Here is a 17,421-nt window from a genome sequence, read left to right on the forward strand (position 1 = left end):
GACGAGAAGGAGATGATAAGGAAGATGAAAGAGGGGAAGGAGGAGAAGCAGGGACGAAGGTACAAAGAAAAAAGAGGAAAAGGAAAATGAAGGAGAAGTAGAGGAACTATAGGAGGGACTGAAGGAAAAAGATTGGAATGAAATAATAAGGAAAAGGACAATGCGAACAAGGAAGAACAAAAGTATACTTGGAACAAGTAGAGGGAGGAGGAATAACAAAAGGAAGAAGAGAGAAGAAAAACTTCTTACAGCATTTATAAGGACGTCAGAGTGTTGAAATTGCGTCTTGATAGATGAAAATCTTTTATTGGATGACGGTGTTGTATTCTTTGTACCGGAGTACAAACAATTGCTTGTACCAGACCAGAGTACTTATAAAATTACCTATTTGTGCTAGCGTACCTAGTTATACAATTATGTGTACCTACCAGAGTACTTGTACAATTAAATATTTGTACCAACGTGTCACAAAATTGGGTATGTGAGAAATCTCCAAAATGAGACTGAAAAAATCCGTAAAAGTCTGCACGTGCAAATGCATTTGATAGTCATAATTGTCATAATATACTCATAATCATAAGAGAAAATTCCATTGCAAATGGCCAAAACGATTTATCGAACGCTTAAATTGATTTGTCAAATGCTTTAAATCATATACATAATTATATCAAACACTTTAAACGCACTAATGGCCTGCTGCATATTTGCTGATGCTCGAGCATTTTCATTATATATTGTATGTGTATGATGTTTTTGTAAATAAATAAAAATAAACACTTTAAACGATTTAGCAAACGCTTAAAATGACTTGTCAAATGCTTGAAGTAATGTACAAGTTTAGTACAAACTACAAACATATCTCTTTTTTTCTCTGAATGGCCAAGAAGGCCGTGTGAAAAAGAGTATGACTAACCCATCTGATGAGTAATCCAGTCATTAAAACTGCCTCCCAAGCCTCCTCTATCAGTAATTTAACTGCCTCCTCTAACAAGCGTTTTAGATCAGTTAATCAATGGTCAAACATATCAGTGGATTCTTTGTAGCAGAGTATTTACTTGAGACCCTTACAATGAGCACTTTTTGCAATATGGAATCCTGAGAAGGGTCATATTTAGCAATAGGCTTGAGTCCCTTAAGAACCTCATACATATATTGGTAACATGAACTTAATTTGATGATGGCCACTCCTTAACATTACAGTTTTGGAGTGATCTCCATCTGTCTACTGCCTACCTCTGAACCAAAATTACTCTCAATGAATGTTAAACATAACTCTCAAATCCCACAATACATGTCCAACACATTCTACTGACCATTTTAAACTTGTAAATGACCCTCACTCTCAAACATAACTCTCAAATCATTCAGTACATATGCATTTATAACACTTTCCGTTGGTCAAATCCCACAATACATGTCCAACACATTCTATTGACCATTTTAAACTTGTAAATGACCCTCACTCTCAAACATAACTCTCAAATCATTCAGTACATATGCATTTATAACACTTTCCGTTGATCATTTTTAACTTGTAAACTATTGAACTTTTCAACGGGAAAGGTGGTGACATGGATCCTGCGGATATTGAAGATCTCCTGGACGATTTGGAGGAATTGTCCGACTCGGGACCCGAAATGGACACAATGAGTATTACTTCCACACCCAAACCCTCCTTGAGGCCGTTCTTCTCTTCGAGTAAATCCCTTCTCCATGACAACTTGAACGTTCCAGGTACGTTGCTTTCTAATGCTGGTTCCATAACATAAAATGTTTGTGTTAGAATTAGGAGCTTTTGTTGTTTACTTACCTTGGGATTGTCATTAGAAAATTTTTGTGTTATAAACTATAAACTGTGCCAAGCAATTAAAAGAAACACTGTCATTTCCTGTTTGTCTTTAGATAACGAGACCTAGGATTAATGTGTTATTATTTGATATTCTTACCATAAAACACGTGATTTTCGTACATTTTGAGCAGTTCAGTATTAATAAAATTCATTTGAGTTAAGAGCAAATCCAAGTATGGTTTTCTACGTTTCTTTATTGTCTCAGTTGAAACTCGTGAAGATTTTACCATCCTTTTATAACGCCTAATTGTTGTAGGATAAACTTTGGTTGGGAATCCTGTAAAAACTAGACTAAAGACACTTTGTAACCGTGTGTCATTATAATGGGCAGTTCCCATTTTTTCTTCATACGCTACAATTTTCTTCCACTCTTTCCTGAGATCGGCATAACTTTCGATTGGTCTTATGCTCGGAAATATTGATGCAGTTATGTTAAATGTTGGAAATGTGTATGGAGTAGTACTCTTAGTGTATACCATGTACTTGGCGATCATTTTATCTCTCAAATTTCTGAACTCGTCTAAAGAGACTTCGCAATTGTGGTAACGTTGATATAGTTCAGATTCTTCTTCTTTCATTGCACGAAACACTCGAGGTGGAATGTCAGTCATATCTTGTAAATGATCTTGATGTTTCCCACATTGTATAAAGTCAACAGTAGTTGATATGTTGTAATCCTCCATTGAGCATAATGTTGATATCGTTGTACTAGTTGTTTTTGTACGCCTTTCCATTGTCCGATTTAAATTTGTGTTCAATATTGTAATAGCTCTATCTTTGCTTTTTCTAGGCTTGTTGTTTGAATTGAAGCGTTTATAGTCAAATATCTGCTGTACCAGTGTATTGCCAATTGTATTTTGTGAAATTGTTGACGCCGTGTCAGTATAGTTCTGTGTAGCAATTGTAATTGGTCGGATATTCGTTTTACATGAAGCAGAAATTGATGTTTTATCATAGATAGTTGTAATACTTTTTATTGAAGGAGAAATTGATGTTTCATCACGTTTGTCAGTAGTTTGTGTTATTTTATAAACACATGTTTCAATAGGAAGAGTAAATTTTCTGTTTTTAAATCTTTCAATCCTTTTTGATCTCATTGTTGATGCTTCTGTTGTATGTTCCGTAGTCACATTCTCAGCTATTTTACAACTTTCTAAAAATGGCGTTGTTTCAGTAGATGATTGTTTTCTTCTTTGTCTTTCTAGTTCTTTTTCGACTTCTTGTTTGTATTGCCAATCAAAGTACTCCTCAATATGTTTAATTCTAACATCTCTTTTCTCTTTCAACTGATCGTATGTTTCCTGACTAACAAATCTAGAAAAAGAAAGGGGGGAAAAACACATTGAATTCAGTGAATTGTAGAGCTCACCAAAAAAGGGTTGCTACGGGGTCCCTATAGGTCCTAGCGATCCTAAAATATAATGAGGTAATTTTCTTTGTGCATTGAAATTTTTTAACAATTCTTACCAAAATCGGATAGTCCGTTTGAGCGTTATGGCGAAACAAACAAACAGAAAAACTATAGGAAAAATCTTCAAATGTTTTAACTCGACATTTTTTCCATGAAAATAACCTGTTCATGGTGTTCATATTTTAGATCAAAACTGTAATCAAATAAAAAAAAATCTTATTACAAAATAAAGTGATGGATTTTTAAATTATTTAGTAGAAAAACTTAGCTCTGTTGTAAATAAATACCTGTTGAATTCTCCTCTCGCTTTTCTCATATATTCAATTTTTTCTCTTTCAAGTTCTTCCGCTCTTTTTTGGATTTCTGCAGGAGATAGTGTTGGCACCAAGTTACCTTCATAATCTCTGTCAAATCCGTCAATGTCTCCTACGAATTCTTTATGATATTTTTCCGAAACTTGGTCGATTTCCCTTTCTTCCGCAGTTATGGTTTTGTTTAAATCTGCTTCTGTCAGGTTTGCTGTCAATTGTTGAATAATTTTTTCAAGTGACCGATGATGTTCGCCTTCTGTTACATCATGGACACTAATGTTTTCATAACGATGAAATTTCCTTTCTAGACTAGACATATTTGTCAGATCTGGATCAGGTTCCAAGGTAAATTCTGTCGTTTCGAATGGGAGAGTAAACTTTCTTTTTTCAAATCGTTCAATCATTCTCGACCTCATAGTTGAGGCCTCATCATTGCTGGTCGCAGTTTCAAGTGTGTCTTCTTTTCCTCGAAAAAATGGAGGAACTCTTGTGAGATCCATCCTACACGTCTTTGTTTCTTGTGAATGTGGACTGGTGTTTACACTGACACTAGTACGATGGGCAGTAGTAGTAATAGTAGTCTTTTCCTTCCTAACTCTTTGCAATTTCCTTATAACTTTTCCATATTTATTAGTGACTACAATAAAGGGTGCTATGTTTTCACATGAGACTGTATTACTTGTAATGGATCTTTTCGCAATTCTTTTAAACTGTTCATTTTCTTCTGCACATTTCTTCTCATGTTTTTCGTTTCCCTGTAATGTAATATATTTTCATAATGCTGCCTTTCAGCAGGTATACAACTTCTTGTATCAAAGATCTGTTTCTTCTGTATAATTTATGCCATAACTTAATTGGATTGCTGTACACTTTGATTGTAGGTTGTAGTGTTGTAAAAAAAATTATGTACCTACTTTAGGTAATAATATGTAGTTTTTGGTCTACTCTGGAGTATGTGTTTCATTATTCCTTACATTATGGGTATAAAGAAAGCTAAGACTATCACTTACCTCATCAGCAAATTTTTTAGTTGGAAAATTCATTTCAGAGTAATCAACCACAGCATTTTTTGTACTTCTTCTTTTTTTAATTTTTAGTAACCTTCTTATTACTACCCCGTCTTTGTTTGTTATCATAAGCATATCATGTTGCGTGTTTTTCAAAGGAGAGGATATTGTAGTTGTTGAAGGTCGTTCGTAAATTACATCAAATTGTTTTTTCAACTTGTTCTTGAAGTCTTTCATTTCTTCGTTTACTTTCAGGTTCTCACCCAAATGCTTGAATTTTATATGATCTATCCTCAATCCTTTATCTTCTTCTGAACTTGATGGCGTTGTCGTCCTTCTTCTTTCTTCTTCCTCTCTTGTTTTGTTCAGTTTCCTTTCTCTTATTTGTTGCATTTTTTCTTCTACTTCATCAGCAATAATTTGCTGCATTTGATCGTATTCTTCTACACTGAAACCCTCCATAGTTTTAAATCCTTCAGAATCAAATTGCTTTGACTCATCAAAAAAGCGCAGAACCGGAGCTCGATCGCGACAGAGTTGTTCGGATGCTGTTAGATTCATGTAAGAAGATCCCGGTGCATCATCTTCATTTAACTTGACTTGTTCATCCAACTCTCGCTGCCCTATCCTCTTGTCCAACATATGTTCTGGGTCTAATGGATCATTGTCGCTTCTAAACTGTCGCGGTACTTCTTCAGGATGCATTTGGCCTTCTCTTGGCAAATTATAGCCTCTATATCCTCGCGGTGGCGTTGTGCCTCTTGTTTCTATATAATGTTCCTCAGAGTATATTCGCGGAATTGTAATACTCTCTTCGATAGGACGTTGTTTCTCCTCTGTATGATTTATATTCATTGGTGTAAATTGCCACGGGTATACGGTAACAGTAGAAGCAAAGTACTTTTTATTCAAATCTCGCCAGTAAGGGTAAATTGTAGTATTGACAAGTTCAGTAGTCCTCCTTTCTTTTTCTTCTTCGGTATCAGGTCTCACTTGATGTAAGTTGCCACGGGTATACGGTAACAGTAGAAGCAAAGTACTTCTTATTCAAATCTCGCCAGTAAGGGTAAATTGTAGTATTGACAAGTTCAGTAGTCCTCCTTTCTTTTTCTTCTTCGGTATCAGGTCTCATGTATAATCCTAATGGATCGTCAAATACGTTCATCAAGTCAACTTTCTGCGCTGTCGTGGATTCTTTGTATAAACCATATATTGACCTCCACATAGGATCATGATTGGGATCATAAGTTTTATGACCCATGGCTAAAACCTCTCCTTTTGAGTATACTTTGGGGGTCGTTACTTGTTTTGTACATTGTATCTGCTCGTCCAAGGTATCGGTTGTTGAATCGAAAAGTAATTCTGAAGGTGTAGAGCCTAGAGTTTTCAATAAATGTTCATAATTTTCTTCCCATAAATTGCGTGGTGAACATGGTGCTTGGGTTTGGACATCATGACGGAAAGGATCAAAAAGCAAATTGAAAACATGGTTTACAGGAGCTTCTGTCATATCATGTGCATCTGCCTCGGGTATGCTAGTTGTTGTTATTCGCTTGGTCGTAATTTTGAAATCTGGAACCACGAATAGATATTCCATAATATTCATTTAACGACTTTATCTTATCGTTAAGGAAAGCTAAACGCAGATCATTCATTGTAATTATCAACCAATTTTGTTTCAGGTGAACAAAGGAAGAAAGAGCTTATGAAAGAAAAAACACCTACATCTGCCGAGGCAGAACAAATGCGCGAGTACTACCAACAAACAAAACATTGGTATCAACCAATTGATGACTACACAACATGGGATGGTGGTGAAAGACATGTGACTCTAACTCCGGGCAGTGAGGAAAGACAAACTTTATCGCGAGAGACGATTAAAAAATACGATACACTCGAAGTTTATCATGAGTTCAAGGCAAAAGAAGAAAGAGAAATGATGTACGATGAAGAAAATGATGGAACACAACTTACACAACCCATGCGGTCAACAAACACTCAAACAAAAACATCTCCGAATTTTGAAGAAAAAATAACCATTAACTGGAAGGCTATGTCTAATATAATGTATCATTATATCAGTCAAGTAACACTTCCCGTACACAATAAGTTTACAAACACATCTTTCCATATGCAACACACCACCACACCAGTAACAATAGAGGCAGGTGTCTCAATAACTACCACGGGCTGATTTATATTTCGAGATTTATCTTGTCGTCGTATTCAGGTGGGGGGATCTTGTTTCAAAGAACTGATTGGAGACTTGGCTTGTTAGGGAGTCTTGCTTGTCTAGAGGATTCATCCCTTCTCCTAGGTACTTACTAATTGGAATTATATGATTTAGAATTCTATGTAGGTCTACAATGAACCTGATGAGTGATTTTCAGTTCTTCAATCTCCCTGTTCGACAACAATGGGTTACAATTTTCTACAAAAACAGGACAAATACCTTAAGTCAGTAGATATATCTCTCTAGTGGTTTGTTTATTATGATTTTAAAAAGACTTAACTCGCACGTTGATAATTTCATGCATTGTTTGCATTTTGGCGTCAGCCATGGAGAAGTCAAATCATAGTATTATAACATTATCATCTCTCGTGAAGCTGATTTATATTCCGAGATTTATCTGGTCGTCGTATTCAGGTGGGGGGATCTTGTTTCAAAGAACTGATTGGAGACTTGGCTTGTTGGGAAGTCTTGCTTGTCTAGAGGATTCATCCCTTCTCCTAGGTACTTACTAATTAAGGAGCGCGGTAGCGCTCCGCCCCGCCAAGTCAAGAAAGTTTGACCGCGCTACTAGAGATTTATACGCGACAGGGATTGGAATTATTATATGATTTAGAATTCTATGTAGGTATATGAACCTGATGAATGATTTTCAGTGCTTCAATCTCCCTGTTTGACAACAATGGGTTACAATTTTCTACAAAAACAGGACAAATACCTTAAGTCAGTAGATATATCTCTCTAGTGATTTGTTTATTATGATTTTAAAAAGACTTAACTCGTACGTTGATAATTTCATGCATTGTTTGCATTTTGGCGTCAGCCATGGAGAAGTCAAATCATAGTCTTATAACATTATCATCTCTCGTGATCATATCAATCATCTTGACATTATCAACCTCGCTTTTCATCTGAAATTCTCAACAGGGCAGATGTTTTCGGCAAAATAAAGTAATCGACTGTCATTTCCCGTGTAATATTGAGTTAAAAAGTCGAATCTGAAGTCAAATTTTACTTGGAAAGTCAAAAAATCTTTGATGTTATGGAGCAGAAGTGTGGTCAATATGAAATAAGCATTTGAAGTCATCATAATTATGATTCTTATTTCTTATCATAATGTAAACTCAAAAACCCGAGTCTTTGCACGAGGTTTTTTTAGGCCCTTTGTTGACATTGTTCTTACATCACTGTAGCATACTTATTAATGAACTAATGGCGTCCAACATCCACTGATATGTTTGACCATTGATTAACTGATCTAAAACTTTTTTTTACCTTCAAAAATTTCCGAATAAAGTCGAAAATTAAATAGGGCCTTTTCCTAAACTTGTCTGAAATATTTTAGGGTGTAAATGTCTCTAAATTATCAACTCCTAATGAGTAACGATACTACTTAATGAGTTTCAAAGGGTTCTCTCTGCTTGAAAAGAACAAGCACAAGTCTTCAAAATGGTTGACTGTGGTTCAGGAGACCATGGCTAGAGACCATCACCCTGGTGAATGGCTGATAAAAGGTATATTTTCTCTATTTTGTCATCACCTTTCGGCTATATCTAAAGCGGCTACAACAACAACAACAACTATGTAATGATGAATTTTCTGTACTCACTGACTTGCGAGCCAAAGTCCCGTTGATACTTGTTTATCATGTAATCGAAATGTTCAGGGTCTCCCGGACTCGCCTTCAAGGGTCGCATGGTGGTCACTGGCCTATTTTTCAGTCGTTGTGTCACGTACGAGAACAAATGCGTGTAGTTATTGATGTCTGGGAACACCGTCCTTTGAGCTGTCGTACTGTATTGACACGCCAGGTAGACCGCGCATAGAAGAGCGAGAGTTTTCATTGTCAGCCCATGATGTGCTTGACTGATGCAGGAAGCTGATAGGGACCGGGATGTTTCATTGTTTACACATGCACACGTTCAACTAGTAAAAGGCTCGAATTCATGGACTGAAAATACGCAAGTGTTACACTTGAGCTAAAAATAGAACATAGATGGCTCTTTCCCTAAAGACAATTTCCCTAACTTTAAAGATGTCAAAGAGGTTTTTTTTATGGCTTTATTTTAAGTAACATTTATTCTGAGTCCTTTCATTCGTGTACTACCAGATACGCACCAACACTACCAGATAAGTAACATTCAGAGTCCACGATTGAGACAATTTATAAAATATGAATGTTACATAATAAGGAAGATGTTACAAAAGATCTACATAAAAAGGGACTTTTCGTTTTAATGGTGCGACAAGTGCGACATTAAAGGGACTTTTCAGTCCTATTGTGTCACTATAAATAAGGTATTTTCCTATCTTTTTAAAAACTCAGCCAAGGATTCTTACAATACTTTTTGTTTAAGATGTTTGAACTATTGATTCATCGAGGAAACTGTAGCTACCAAGGTTTTATCGCCCCGAAATCGAAGAGAGAAGGAAGACAGGATAGGAAAAATCCAGCCTTTCCGGGAGCGAACATTATCCCTTCAGGATAGAATCCGCCCCGGGTGAATCGAATAAGTTGAATGTCGAAGTGTGATTCCGGGCACTATTGAGGGAGGAGTCTCTTTCCAAATTGGAAACTTATTATTATTTTTGAAAACCCAATTCAATTTTCCTTTGATTTTCGCAGGAATCGACGGAGAGGGAGAAGAAATCCCGCCTGTTTGCGCGGGACCGAAACCAGTCCACGGGCAAATCCAAGAAGCAACAATCCTCGCAAGATCTCACCGCGGGCATGACGAATCTACCCAAACAGTCTGCCTCTCTCGTGCTCAGTCCAGGCCAATTCCAAGACACAAGCATCACTGCCGAGGTATAGTATGGTAGATCGTACGAAGTGAGGTCTGCGCTTTAACTCCATGACATTATATTTAGTCTATCTGTGTCTCCAAAATCCAAATAAATATCCGATGGGGTCAAAAATGTGATGAGTAAATCCTCATTTATGTGTCTTAACATTTTGCAAACATTGGTAAAACGTAAAACTTGGACCCCACTTCTTTTGTTCACTTAACGCGATAACGTTCTGCCGTTTTCCCTCCCGATTTTGGCGATTTTCTCCCAATTTTAATCTCCCCTTTTGTTAAAGACTTTCCTAACTGTCCTCTATGCTGCTTAAATACTACTATGAATCAGACCCATCTAAATTATTGTCCAGCCCTAGAAGCCAGCAATGATATTATAGAAAAAAATATTAGGATGCGCGTAGGAAAATATCCTAATGGTCAATATTCCTGACATTTGTAAATAATAACAATCTCACCTCCCCTTTTGATTTCCAGCCTAGAAAGCTAGTCCTGGACCAGCTGGCACGATTTCTCCCGAGCACTTCCGACGATTGGATCCCGGCCCAGTTGTCCCTCGTGCAAATCTCCGAGCCCCTGGGCAACCTCTTGGCTTCCAAACTGCAAGAACAGCAGGAGAAAGTGATCAGCGCCGCTATCAATGCGGACGTACGCACATGCATCACCTGTCTGGTCAATAAGATATACAAGTTGTAAGTACATGGAATAAGTCAGTAATTCCCAAACTGTTGTCCGCGGCCCCCGAAGGACTTCAGGACTCAAGAAAGATCACATAACATTCAGTAAAGGGGCCGCGGAGCGTTCACAATAAATTGAAAAAAATGCGACGCTTTTTTTTTTTTTTTTTTTTTTGGGGGGGAAACCGCCGGACTAATTTTAATTTTAAAAACATTAACACTTTTTTTTTTTTTTTTTGGGGGGGAACCGCTGGACTAAGTTGTATTTTAAGTACATTAACACTTATGGTCTGGGACACAATCGGAGTTTGGACTCGGTTCAAGTTTAACTCTTGGATTAGGCAATCTCACTAGCTGAAAATTTTGAAATCAACCAATCAGATTGCTTGATTCAAGAGTTAAACCATGGGTCTCTTGTTTACCTAGCCAGCATCTAAATGGGAAGTTGTTGTTGTTTACTAATGCAAAGGAATTGATTATTATGTCATTTTCCTACGCGCGTCCCAATATTTTCCTACAATATCATTGCTGATACATATATTCTATTCAATTTTGTTCGATTCACAGTTTATACCATGACGACCAAGCCTCCTCCGCCAAGTACGTGGAATCCTTTCCTCATCCAATCAGAAGAGAGAAGAGAGCTGGACCGACAAGCTAAGGAGAAGCGAATGGCCACCAATAACGCCGTGAGAGAAGCAATGAAGAGTGGACAGTTTGGCGGCCTAGGGGGACTGTTTGGCGGATTAGGCGGACTGGGAGGTGTTATTCCCATCAACCTCGGAGGTCTAGGTAATCTCATGGGTAAATAGTCTTTGAGTGTAAATAGTCTTTGAGTTTCGTTTACCTGATGTTAAACGTTCACGTTAAGGCAAAGAAGATACAAAGGAAAATGAAAGTATTCCCGGAGCGAACGACCTATTTTAGAATATAAGACAAGTGTTGAAGGGGGCCTTAAAGAAAGAGAGAAAGTTATACTATTGCTGACGTTTTACTGAATTCTGTAACCCTTATACCATAAGCTAACACATTTTCCAAATTTCATACCCTTGACACAGTTGATACTCTGATTTTCCAGGTGGACTTCGAACAATCACCATCGTGATGGGTGGCGGAACCACCAAACCGAAAGGTAGCACAACAACCCCTCGCTCTACTATCAGCAGGAAGACATTCAGGCCCCGGCCCGACCCTAAGGACATCATGGCCTGGAAATATCTGGAGGATGGCTCCCCTCGTCCTCCCATGCCTGAGAGCGAATTCATCCGAATCTTGAAGAAGCACGGTACCCCGCCTCCCTACCATGTACCTATCGTATCCATCCCTGCTCACATCGATGAAGATATGCTGGAGAATCTCATTCCAGATGAAAATACAACTCTACCATTCCATGTAGAAGCGGATCAGCTTGACCGAATACATAACTTTATCAATCCGTTCATACAACAACACACGGCCATGGATCTACTCAATGTAGATACGAACCTTGGCAGGTTTACAGCTCCTCCCAAGACAACACCAGGTCGCACCACTGCCACTGTATCTACTAGTACTACAACCACCACCACCAGGAGAACTGTACAGACCAGGATCTTCACGACAGAGGATCCACATATTACTCACCCCAGCACAGAGGCATGGAAAACAGGCTGGTCTCGCACGTACTTTGAAGTAGATCCATTTGATAAGGAGCGTATACAACAAGAACTGAATGAGGGGAGAAAAGGAGATCACCCGTGGAAAACGGAAACCTTGAAGAAACTATCCACCTTCCCACCGAACCCAGACCCTCGCCTGGGAGCTCTTGAGAAAGACATGGTGCCTGAATTCTTCCGCGACGCACAACTGAAACGAAAAGAACAGGCAGAGAAAGCCAAAGCAGAAGTCGACAGGCGACGAGAGAAATACAAGGAGAAGGGTATTACCAAGCCACCCTACTGGAAGGAAGTGATATTCAAGCGCCCCGTCGAGCCTCTGTTTGACGAAACCACGACCACAGGTAGGGGGAACTTGACTTCAGGGCAACATCCCTGGTATAGAAAGTTCGATCTTAATTCAACACTGTTAATGTCATTTCTGAAACAAACCTGAGTGGATGATCTTTTACCAAATACCTCTACTTAGGAAGTATTGCATTTCTAAACACTAAACATGCTGGTAGGTAGGGTTCATTGGTTGGTTAGGGTACTGGGGAAAGAAAAACTCGTGCTCATACATATCTACCAGCACAAACTCAAGTCTCTCACTGCTAGCTGATCCTGTTTTCTTCTTCTTCCTCCCCTAGCTCCCAAAACGGAAGAGCTCAAAGCCATAATCAACTTGTTGAGTAAAAATATGGCAGCCAGTCTTAATGTGCCTTCTTCGACAACCAAACCTACAGAGACCAAAACACATTCCACAAATCCCATATACAACTGGGCCAATAGATACGATAACATTAAGAAAACAGAGTCTGACGCCGATAAGGTAACCTCAACGGAGAGATATTGGACAACCCCATTGGAGGATAAGGCACGTCTGAATACCTTACTCGACTTCATTTTCCCCTACGTTGAAAAGAAATCGGACATCTTTAAAACACCCACAGCTAGCAAGGAGAAACTCTCTACCGTGGAAAGCACGTCTAAACCATGGAAACCAGCCGAGAGCACCAAGTTTGACCCTTGGGAAGATAGCAACGAAGATAAACCCGATATGCCAGAGTGGAATAACCTGTTCAAAGCATTGGCCGTGAGCACAACTACGGAATATCCGTGATTCTCGTTAGTGTAGAGAGATGTGATAAAGTAGGAGGAAAACCTCTCTAAAAGTGACCTAAAACCAAATCTGTAGAACATCGAACATTCAGTGGACAGTGCGAGATAAAAATTTAAAACTTCAGTTTAAAAGTGTGTAAACAAAAATTTGGGGCTCAGATGGACACAGGCTGGATCGTAAAGTGAATGAAAAAAAAACACCATTTCATAAGGTGATCTCAAAAAAGTAGACAAATCAATACATACGAACAAAATTCGAAAATTAAAATCATTTTGAAAAAATTCCCAAATCTGTAAATAACTTAGTGTTTAAGTATACGAACTGTCAGTTCACAATAATTTAACAATCTCAATAGGAGCGTATTTATTTTCTAATCCGACTTTTTCTCATTCCAAAAGGTATTTACAGCCAAGGGCAGAAGGGAATGTAGGGTAATAAGACAGCTATGAAACCGGTCCATTGGAAATCGGTTCATATACGAGTATATGGTTACAAACTTGGCACGCCTAATTAGCCTGGAAGGTCGCGGGTTCGATTCCCGCCCGGGGCGAACTTTATCCTCAACAGCTAACGTTCGTTCTCGGAACGGCTGGCTTTCTCTTATTCTGTACTCCTTCTCTCTTCGATTTCAGGACGAAAACCTCCGTTGTCACAATTCTCTCTCTATCAAAACTCTCCTTTTGAAAAAAAAAAAAAAAAAAAAAAAAAAAAAAAAAAAAAGGGGGGGGGTTAAAAAAAAAAGGGCCATTTCCCACAAAAAATAAAAAAAAAAAAAAAAAAAAAATGGTGCGTTGAAAGCACAAGGTCCCATGACTCACAGAAGTTAAGCAACGTTAGACATGGTTGGGAAAAAAACACTAAAAAAAATAATAATTGTGCTAAGCATAAATGCTTGTCACAAATGTCGTTCCCGCTTAATATACTACGCTAAATTTTATGACTTGACTTGGATTCGAACCACCAACCTCCAGATTCAAAATCCAACGTGCTAACTACTACACCACTGAGGCTGGTCATGATGTCATGATTGGCAAAAAAAAAAGTCACTCACCTCTCTTTTCCTAGCAGGGAGCTAGTCGGGGGAGCCGACACGTTCATGTTGGGCGAGGAAGGAGGGGAAATTTTCTCCCCCTGAAGTGATAGTGACAGGGAGGGGGGCCCCCGCTCCGTCTCCTTATTGCTAACGTTATTATTGTTACTGGTGGGGGAGGCGGGGAGGAGGTCAGTTTCCTTGTTGACGGTGCCCCCCGTGTCCAGGGGAGGATCTGGGGGCCCCGTCACCTCGTAGAGGAGGGGGGTGCCCAGGCGGACTTCGTTGATGAACGGAATGAAAATCTGGGAGGATTCGTCATCCGAGCTGAAATGAGAAGGGGTAGAGTAAAATATACATGTAGGCTAGCAATGTCACCCTCATACGGAAGGTGTAACCATTAGACCAATCCCAGGGAGGGAGCTTCATTCGATACACCCCGAAAGGCTGAGGGGGGAAATCTTGATACTCAGAGCGAGAATCCTGGTCCTAGATTCCAGGCTAGTCAGTCTTCGAAGAGAATCCGCGAAGGGATGTCTTGGGGACTTTCTTTCGAGGGCTGGCCGGGAGGGGCGGCGCTTCGAACTTTTGACGGTCCCCCCCCCCCCCCCAAGCTTGATTCTTCTCACTCTAACTAACCCTGACATACCCACTCTGAAAGAAGGGTATTTTTATACAAATTCCTCCGATTTGAAATATAAAAATCTCACCTTTTCTCCTTATAGGTAAGCATAGCCTCCGCCACAGGTAACAGTACGGGGGTGGATGCAATACTGACATAGTGTAGAATCCTGGTCACTGCTTCAGTAGCGTCTAGAGATGCACGATCTAAACTTTCCTTCCACGAGTCTGATAGGAACATGGAGTTATACGTAGCGTCCAGACTACCTGTGAGTGACATGGGAGGAAATAAGAATGGTAAAAAAAGAAATAGATAAAAATATTAGAAGGAAAATATTAATAATAATAAAAATGAAATCCGAATAAAGTCGCATTTTGGTATTCGGAGCTCCGAAGATTTTCCACATTCCCTTGATTTCACCAGGGAAAAATTTTCAACTTCAACACCCTGCCTGCCAAAGCATATTATGTGGTGTTTACCCACAGACCCCCTATGAAAACATCTCCCTTGAATTAGGGAAAACCCATGTATTAAAACATCTTGGAATGGTTTCATCAACAAATAGCAAAATTGCACTCCGAGGCCCCTCTTTCAGATGACAATTGAAAATACATGGATGGCCTGTGGTAGCAAGTGTGGTGAAAAAATAATAAAATAAAATGACATAAAAAAAACACAGAGGGGCATAATTACGACTATTCTGTGGTGCTCACTTACCTAGATATCGACACAGGGAGCTACTAGTAAAGATAGGAACCATATAGAACTTGATGTAGGTTTGCCAGTCGGGGGGTTTGTACGAGAGCTGATCCACGTAGTGGCGGAGAACGGAATTGTAGAAGCTGTCAGTGCCGATCAGAATGATCTTGATTTGGGTGGGGGGCTTCGGGTTTGTGTTACAACTGAGGGAAAAACATGATTGTATTATTAGATTACGTTGAAATCCCACAATTTTGGTGGCATATCCCCAACCCCTTTCCGTAACAAAAGTATTATTAGTTTTGCACCTAATGAAAGAACTGTTACATTACACTCGAGTGGTCTATGTGGTAGTATGCCCCTCATCAGATGGGCGAAAAAGGACACACTACTTTCCATGAATGCAGCACACTTAATTACTTGCCCTGCCGTGGAAGCCAGCAATGATATTGTAGGAAAATATTGGGACGCGCGTAGGAAAATGAAAATTGCTTGTGTAGTTCTATCAAAGGCGTTTTCGAGATCAAAGAAAGCAAAGAAGAGGTAAAGACCAACACCTTAAGGGTTATCTAGAAGTAAAAGAGGGTATTCAACAAGGTTGGTATTGTCAACAACAAACCTGGGGTGGTGGCCAACAAGTTGTTGACTTTGTTGTTGTAGGTCCTGTGATGCTGTTGCGTCTGCGCGTAAGCAAGCAATGAATTCTTCTGTGAAAGTTTTCTAGCCAAGCCTTTTTTTATATAGGGGAGGGATACGCAATGCATACGAGGTACAAAGCAAATACGATACGCACAACGCAATATACAGGAAAACAAACGAGAGAGAAATACAGAAAACAACATTAATATACGGTATAAAACTAGTTAATGACAATCTTAAATAACAAGACAAGGGCAGTTAAAATCTAGTTAATCTAGTACCTGATATGTAACTAAAGTTAGACATACCTATTCATTTTGAAAGTTGGAAACTTTGTATCTCATGGAAAATTATCTAGTTAATCTAGTACCTGATATGTAACTAAAGTTAGACATACCTATTCATTTTGAAAGTTGGAAACTTTGTATCTCATGGAAAATAAAACTTACAAATATGTTGTTATTTTCTGGGCAAAAAATGTCGAACATTATAAGGCATTGGTAGTGTTGGTACCATATTTGAACAAAGTTATAACTACGGTTTTCTGTCATTATCATTACTCATGATTGATGATTTCCAATTATGGCTACGAAGCTTCCAACTTTCGGTGCCGTTTACTTACTACATACTCGGGATTACCTTTGTTTATAAATACTACTATCGTTCTCTACAAGTCTGATTGTAAATCCATTTGTCTATTATTGTTGAACAAAAGTTGAAAATAGATATATCTAGGATGTGGTTTTCATTTTTAAGGAGGAAATTATCGTCAACAAAATTATCGTGTCCCAGGGATTTGCTAAACCACGTGAAATTTCTCGAGCACGTGACAAAAAAACAATACATTGTATGTTGTATTGTACTATTAGGCACATACTACATACAGGGAATAGAACACAAGTACACTCATAGGACTCGGAATTGACACATCAAGAGCAATAGTAATACCTAATCATATTTTTATTATTATCCGGAAATCGGTGAGTATGTGCAAACAATATTTCAAGAGTATACCAAAATCGACATTCATCAAATTCCAAGTTTATTCTAAAATATTTTTTTATGTAGATCTTTTGTAACATCTTCCTTATTATGTAACATTCATATTTTATAAATTGTCTCAATCGTGGACTCTGAATGTTACTTGAGTATGAGCAAAAAATATTTTAAGTGTGTGGTTATGCAAAGGGCTGAGCAAGGCAATTGTCGGCAATTGTCGTGTAAAGTTGGCGGGAAATTCGAAATTTTGATTTTTTTTTCGTAACTTGTACAATCTGAATTCATTTTTTACTTTTTATCTCTAGTTTGCACGTTTATATTATACTTTTCACTTATATTAGATATTAAAAACAAGCGAATTACAAAGCAAACAAAAATAAATATAAAAT

The 17,421-nt window shown here is 38.5% G+C and overlaps 3 protein-coding genes across 4 annotated transcripts in view; 1 reads left to right on the forward strand and 2 right to left on the reverse strand.

Moving 5' to 3' along the window:
* Nucleotides 1-1,562: 1,562 nt before the first annotated feature.
* On the reverse strand, nucleotides 1,563-8,652 carry LOC108254542. The gene is made up of 4 exons (XM_026833366.1): nucleotides 8,418-8,652; nucleotides 5,645-6,150; nucleotides 4,582-5,505; nucleotides 1,563-1,752 (listed from the first exon to the last, which is right to left on the reverse strand). The coding sequence occupies exons 1-4, from the start codon at nucleotides 8,650-8,652 to the stop codon at nucleotides 1,747-1,749; spliced, it is 1,671 nt and encodes a 556-aa protein (XP_026689167.1). The 3' UTR covers nucleotides 1,563-1,746.
* A 2,200-nt stretch (nucleotides 8,653-10,852) lies between these two features.
* On the forward strand, nucleotides 10,853-13,395 carry LOC103524263. 2 transcript variants are annotated; one of them, XM_017449548.2, is made up of 3 exons: nucleotides 10,853-11,090; nucleotides 11,365-12,285; nucleotides 12,571-13,395. In XM_017449548.2, the coding sequence occupies exons 1-3, from the start codon at nucleotides 10,862-10,864 to the stop codon at nucleotides 13,041-13,043; spliced, it is 1,623 nt and encodes a 540-aa protein (XP_017305037.1). In that variant the 5' UTR covers nucleotides 10,853-10,861; the 3' UTR covers nucleotides 13,044-13,395. The 2 variants fall into 2 exon arrangements, with proteins under 2 accessions (XP_017305037.1, XP_017305038.1); XM_017449549.2 differs by having other exon boundaries at nucleotides 10,853-11,078.
* Nucleotides 13,396-14,058: 663 nt separating this feature from the next.
* Nucleotides 14,059-17,421, reverse strand: part of LOC103524281 (phosphofurin acidic cluster sorting protein 1) — a 26,219-nt gene continuing 22,856 nt past the window's right edge. The window contains exons 12-14 of the mRNA XM_026833367.1: nucleotides 15,413-15,722; nucleotides 14,784-14,961; nucleotides 14,059-14,400 (exon numbers count right to left, since the gene is read on the reverse strand). Of these exons, the coding sequence (XP_026689168.1) occupies nucleotides 14,091-14,400; nucleotides 14,784-14,961; nucleotides 15,413-15,722 (798 nt within the window). The 3' untranslated portion in view covers nucleotides 14,059-14,090. The remainder of the gene's footprint in view (nucleotides 14,401-14,783; nucleotides 14,962-15,412; nucleotides 15,723-17,421) is intronic.

Source organism: Diaphorina citri, unplaced genomic scaffold (genome assembly GCF_000475195.1).
Source record: "Diaphorina citri unplaced genomic scaffold, Diaci psyllid genome assembly version 1.1 scaffold90, whole genome shotgun sequence".
In the NCBI taxonomy this organism is placed as follows: domain Eukaryota; kingdom Metazoa; phylum Arthropoda; class Insecta; order Hemiptera; family Psyllidae; genus Diaphorina; species Diaphorina citri.

Coding starts and splice junctions, on each gene's coding strand:
- LOC108254542 (XM_026833366.1), bottom strand. CDS start 8,652: ATGAAAACTCTCGCTCTTCTATGCGCGGTCTACCTGGCGTGTCAATAC. Junction 6,151..8,417: donor GGACTTTGGCTCGCAAGTCA/GTGAGTACAGAA, acceptor TCGTGGTTCCAG/ATTTCAAAATTACGACCAAG. Junction 5,506..5,644: donor TTGTCAATACTACAATTTAC/CCTTACTGGCGA, acceptor ACTACAATTTAC/CCTTACTGGCGAGATTTGAA.
- LOC103524263 (XM_017449548.2), top strand. CDS start 10,862: ATGACGACCAAGCCTCCTCCGCCAAGTACGTGGAATCCTTTCCTCATC. Junction 11,091..11,364: donor AGGTCTAGGTAATCTCATGG/GTAAATAGTCTT, acceptor CTGATTTTCCAG/GTGGACTTCGAACAATCACC. Junction 12,286..12,570: donor TGACGAAACCACGACCACAG/GTAGGGGGAACT, acceptor TTCCTCCCCTAG/CTCCCAAAACGGAAGAGCTC.